At 37.1% G+C, this 6,000-nt stretch overlaps 1 protein-coding gene across 4 annotated transcripts; it reads right to left on the bottom strand.

Moving 5' to 3' along the window:
- Window positions 1-281: 281 nt before the first annotated feature.
- Window positions 282-5,769, bottom strand: LOC108272481 (GTPase IMAP family member 9). 4 transcript variants are annotated; one of them, XM_017480902.3, is made up of 5 exons: window positions 5,663-5,769; window positions 5,378-5,446; window positions 4,818-4,886; window positions 3,187-3,252; window positions 282-1,965 (listed from the first exon to the last, which is right to left on the bottom strand). In XM_017480902.3, exons 1-5 carry the CDS (start codon window positions 5,673-5,675, stop codon window positions 800-802), a joined length of 1,383 nt encoding a protein of 460 aa, XP_017336391.3. In that variant the 5' UTR covers window positions 5,676-5,769; the 3' UTR covers window positions 282-799. The 4 variants fall into 4 exon arrangements, with proteins under 4 accessions (XP_017336391.3, XP_047014808.2, XP_047014809.2 ...); XM_047158852.2 differs by having other exon boundaries at window positions 4,818-4,977; window positions 5,378-5,553; window positions 5,663-5,766; XM_047158853.2 differs by having other exon boundaries at window positions 5,378-5,553; window positions 5,663-5,766.
- Window positions 5,770-6,000: the final 231 nt, after the last annotated feature.

Here is a 6,000-nt window from a genome sequence, read left to right as displayed (position 1 = left end):
ACAAATATATACAAACGTGACGAAAAACAAGTGTGTGTCAGCCTGCAGCAGTCACAATGCAGACACACACAAATTTTTAATGTACATATAAAATATCTTATTACTATTTTTAAGAGCACAGCAGATATTAATAAACTCATCTGTGATAAATTCCCACTCAAATAAACAATAAATATGAAGTATTTCAGGAAATGGCCACTGCGGTGTAAGAAATGTTATATATATATATATATATATATATATATATATATATATATATATATATATATATATATATATAATTATTTGTATATGAGTTATAGTACTACTCCTAACAATAATATTTTATTATTGCTTTATTTTATACTTACACAGAATCTTCATATAATAAAAAAGTTAATAAATGTATGAATTAACACATTTATACTGAACACTGGCCATAATCCTGCTAATGCTCAGTGGAATAAACGGAACTGTAAATGTAATGTAGAATACATCAACACATCTAGTCACTAGATTTTAAACACGAATGCAAAAAACTATTATTATTATTATACAATATTCCCTTTAACAAATTTCATTACAGGTAAACAGGATTTATACTTTACAGGTAATTGGTGAATTAATCAGGATTTGTAGAATTCAGTACCTCTGGAGAAAATAAAATATGAAATATATGAAATCTGACTTAATAAGAGATATACAAAAGTTCAGATAAGCAACCCCAAAGACATCTATTACATTAAATCATCTGATTTCAGTTAATAAATGGTTCAATACGTGCTTAAGGTGGATTATGAAATTGTAGGGTACATTCAAATCATGACTCTTTTTTTACATTCTTTTTTTTTCTAGAATCATACAAATAACAAACACCAGCAGTGATAGCGCCACCAACAGCAGCAGCAACAACAGCACGAACAGCAGCACCACCACCAACAGCAGCAGCAGCACCAACAGGAGCAGCAGCATCACCAACAGCAGCAGCAGCAACAGGAGCAGCAGCACCACGAACAGCAGCAGAAGCAGCTGCAGCACCACTACCACCGCCACCAGCAGCAGCAGCAGATACACCATCGGCAAATATCCCTATAGGACTACAGAGAACTGAACCTGCAAGAATATGCTTCCAGTACTTTTCCATAAAACTACCCTTCATTTTCTCTTTATTGCCTTGACCAATTCTCCCCTCTGCATATGAATCTTTCTGGACTTTTAGATCTCTCATTTCCTGTCTTACTCTTGTCTCTCTCTTTATATTCTCTATTTCTTTCTGTCTTTCTTCTTCCTCTCTTTGTTTTCTTTCTACTTCATCTCTCCTCACCCTCTCCTCCTCCTCCTGTCTGAGTCTTGCTGCTTCCTCAAACATCTCATTGGAGTACCAGGTTCCTCCGTTCTTCTCCACCATTCTGTCTATCTTCTGCAGTAGCTCACTGGCCTGCTCTCTGTTTCTCAGGTCTTTATTATTAAAGACATGATATCCACCTCCACACTGCTGGACAAGATTACTTAAAGCCTCGTTCTTTTTAATGAGTTCCTCTACAGTCTTATTCTCTTCATCTAACAGGTCTCCATGGGTAAAGAGAACCATTGTATATTTCCTCACTTCCTCTCCAAATATCATTTGAATTTGCTCAATAATTTCCTGATTTGTAAACCTCATATTCACAGGCAGAACAATGAGGAAAGCATGAGGTCCTGGACCAGACAAATAGATACTCCTCCCTAGCTCTTCAGCTATATCATCAGGATCAGCAGATGTGTCAAAGAGACCTGGAGTATCGATCACACGCACATTACTGTCTGCAACACGACCCTGACAAACTTCACTCTTCTTGGTGACAGATTTAAAACTGAAGTCAGATTGGAAATGGTTCTTTCCCAGGATGGTGTTTCCTGTTGCACTCTTGCCAGCTCCAGTTTTCCCCAACAGCACGATCCTCCTGTCAGAACTGCTTATGCTGAAGGTTCTACACAGATGTGGTGCTGCATGAGGAAAATAAAATGTTTGTTGTCTGTAAATGGCCCTATGTTGGGATTTGGCTTTGCTAGGAATACAACCCCAATTCCGAAAAAGTTGGGACAGTATGGAAAATGCACAAAAAATAACCCACACAAACAGTTGTTTGAAAATTCAGTTCACACTGTACTATACTGAAAACAGATTTTTTGATGTTTTACTTTGTGAATTAAATTTATTTTTGAAAATATACACTCATTTCAAATCTGATGACTGCAACACACTCCAAAAAAAGTTGGGACAGTCGACTGTTTCCCACTATGTAACATCACCTTTTCTTTTAATAACACTTAAGTGTTTGTACTCTGAGTGAAGACTCCAGTTGGTTAAGTTTAGCAAGCGGAATTTTCCCCATTCATCCATTATGCATTTTTTCAGCTGAGCAACTGTACGAGGACTTCGTTGCCTTAGCTTGTAATCTGGGCAGAATGTGCTTTGGCGTTGTCCTGCGCTGGATGGCAGAAGATGTTGCTCCAGAATATGTCCAAAAACTATTGGAAATGTTGGACTCGTTGGACCACAAAACACGACTCCACTGTGCTACTGGTCATCTCAGATGAGACCGAGACCAGAGAAGTGGGCGGAGCTTCTGAACAGTGTTGATGTATGGCTTCTTTGCATAGTAAAGCCTCAACTTGCATCTGCGGATACAGCAGCGAATGGTGTCGCTGACAAAGCTTTACCAAAGTATTCCCGTGCCCATGTCAGGATCTCCATTACAGACTCATGATGGTTTTTAAGACCATGACGTCTGAGGGATCACAGAGATCACGCTCATTCAGAAGTGGTTTTCGGCCTCGTCCTTTATGCACCGAGATTTGACCGGATTCCTTGAGTCTTTAATTATATTGTGACTGTAGAAGGTGAAACGCCCAAAATCCTACCGATGTGTCTTTGGGGAATGTTCTTCTCAAAGTGTTGGATTATTCTCTGACATATCTGTTGGCAGATCGGTGAGACTCGACCCGTTCTCACTCTTGAAGGACTAGACCTTCTTTGGAGGCTCCTTATACACTATGATAGACGATCGCTTCACCTGTTTCACATCACCTTCTTATTTCAACTTCTCACATCACTATTAGTCCTAAATTGTTCCTGTCCCAACTTTTTGGAACGTGTTGCATGCATCAATTTCAAATGTTTACCTACAAAACACTATTCAGGTGATTAGATAAACCATCAAATACCTTGTCTTGGACTGTGTCTTCCTGACGGTTGTTGCTCTGAGCGCTCATCCTTCCCCACTTCAGACACTTAAAAATACATTCATTAAAACCATCAGTCATATATAATCTTATCAAAAAAGCAAAACAGTCTGAGAACCAACTCAATTCACAGTTTAATTAAACTAGCCAATAAAGACTGACACTAAAGCACAGATAACAACAAGCTTACAGGGTTGACGCTCAAATATCATGATGACCTGCACAGAGAATACTGCGAGAAATTGTGCTCCGATGCTCCGATGCTCCGTTGACTATACATATATAGTATATACATATATACGGCTGTCCTAATGTAATAAAGAAAGTGCCTGATACTGTGTGAAGTAGAATATTGTTTAGTCAAAATTACAATTATGTGGTAGAGAAAGTTTAATAATATGCTCCAGTGTTGGGGAGTAGTTAACTAAAATAGTGACGTGACTACCTTAACTACATTTCTCAGCTGTGTGTCACTCTGACTGTTTTTCTCAACATCTCGTTTAAGGGAGCAGCCAGAAAAAAGGTTCCTATCAGTTATTGAAGTTAGACACACTCATCCTTCATCATTATGCATGATGGAGCGTGAGATGGTGACTGATTCCGATAATGAGAAAACCAACTAGCCTTATTTGTTCATTTGTTCCTTAATGAATCAATTAATTAATCTTGCATCTTTATACATAATCTTCACAAACCAAAGGTTTAAATCCTTTGTCCAATGCTTCCATTATAATACAAGAGTTCAAGCTCAATTTTAAGGACACGTACAGAAATGAACGTGATTGTCATGTTAAATTGATAAGTAGCCTTATGTGCACATTATACATTCATAACTGATCTGAATTATTTTAAAATTTTGTTTAATTTCTTTATGCAAAATTAGCATTTAGCTTTTGCTCACTCAGCCATTCAGCAGCATGAGATGTAAAATCAGCACTCGACAGTTATAGCACTAGACACAAGTGAAATTTGACTCATAGTGTTTTATGAAGATGGTTAAGAGCTTCTGCTGCCCTGTTGTTTATTGATAATAAGTTTTCAGCTATTTTCAGCAGAACTTACTATTAGCATTATTAGCATAGCTGTATAGCATAGCATCTCCTTACATGACTCACTAAGTGATAAGAAAAGAATTTCTGCTGGATTCGTTATGTAAAGAAGGCCACTGAAACAGTTCAAAGCTTTGTACAGACTGCATTTACAGACCTGTCCAGGAGCTACATCACTTACTCCACATAAAGTTTAATTCCTTCAGCAAAAATTAAATACTCCATCTAGAAGCACTGCCAGTATTACTATCTTTCATGTCTTTACATTTTTGTTTTCTTTCTGAAGCACAGCATGATTTCTGATAACACAGGAGTTATTTGGTGCACTGGGAGCATGCTGTGGGGTGGAGTGAAGGGGCGTTGGGGCATGTCTGGGGTGTGTCTAACACGAGGCCCATCCACACAATTACGGTCTGGAGTGAACTATTGCAAATGCTTTTATTCAGCCACATAATACAGTCTCAGCACAACCATGGCCATGGCTTAAACCATTATTATTAATCAAGTTCTGTAATACTTTGCATGTGATTTTTTAATTTGGGAAATGTGTGTGTGTGTTCTTACTGCTTGGATGTTCCCCTATAGAACTTCGTCTTCCTGATGGGTGCTTCTCTTCTCCCTCATGGCTCCCCACTTGAGAATTATTGACATTAGAGACGAAGAAGTCATATAATCAGTTAAAATCAGTCACACAAACACAATGAACTGCCTGGAGGTTCGGGAGCTAAAAAAGAAAAAAAAGGCACATTTGTTGTCATCGTTTATTTACTAAAATAAATCCTATTTGGAAGATCTATGTATTACTCTCCTTTTATTTTCATTTTGAAATGAAAATGGGAAAATGTTTTATTTTATTTATTTTTTAATGTTTTTAAATAGATTGTTCTCTTATTAAGATAGTTAACTCTGAAATTATTTTTCACAAAAAGTAAAATTGAATTAACTTTTCATAAATAGAGTACATTTTAGATGATTCAAATATTCTCATGTATAAATGCTTTTATTCAGCCACATAATACAGTCTCAGCACGACCATGGCCATGGCTTAAACCATTGTTATTAATCATGATCTGTATACTTTCCATGTTATTTTTTAATTTGGGAGATTTGTGTGCGTGTCCTACAATTTGGACGGTGTAGATCAGGACTAGCTCTTCCTAATGGTTTCTCCTCTTCACCCTCGTCCTTCCTCTCTAGAAATAATAAGATAATAGATATGAATTAAAATAAACAATCATATGCATTAGACTTATTATGGTCATGATGACCTGATGCTTGTGTTCCTGACGCAGTCGTAGCACTGAAACCGAAAGTAAACCAAGAACAAAACATTTAAACAACATTCTGACATTTAAACAAGCAGAACTGCTGGTGTGTGTTTAAAACTAACTTAAGTGTACTGTCTGTACCTGGACTCGACATGTTCCGCGTTAAAAGCTGTGTTAATTTTACAGTTAAAACTTTCTCTTTTGAGGAAACGAACACATGCGAGAGGCTTCCAAACGGCGTGGGCTGAACGCGCATGCGTACAACTCCTTCAGTCATTGGTCAGAAATACGAGCACGGAAGAAAAGGTAATATCATTTAAATAAGTGCACATACAAATCATAAAATCCCGTGAGCACAAGGAGAGAACCCTGAGCAACACTTTATTACTACATAATTATAGACATGACTACTGTAAACATTTTGTGTTTCACTTTGAAAACAAAACTGTTATTTACTTTTTTCTGTTCATTAGTCCAAA

The sequence above is a fragment of the Ictalurus punctatus genome, chromosome 12, assembly GCF_001660625.3.
Source record: "Ictalurus punctatus breed USDA103 chromosome 12, Coco_2.0, whole genome shotgun sequence".
Classification (NCBI taxonomy): domain Eukaryota; kingdom Metazoa; phylum Chordata; class Actinopteri; order Siluriformes; family Ictaluridae; genus Ictalurus; species Ictalurus punctatus.
Note: the sequence above shows the minus strand (reverse complement) of the source record. Positions and strands in the feature narration are given on the sequence as shown.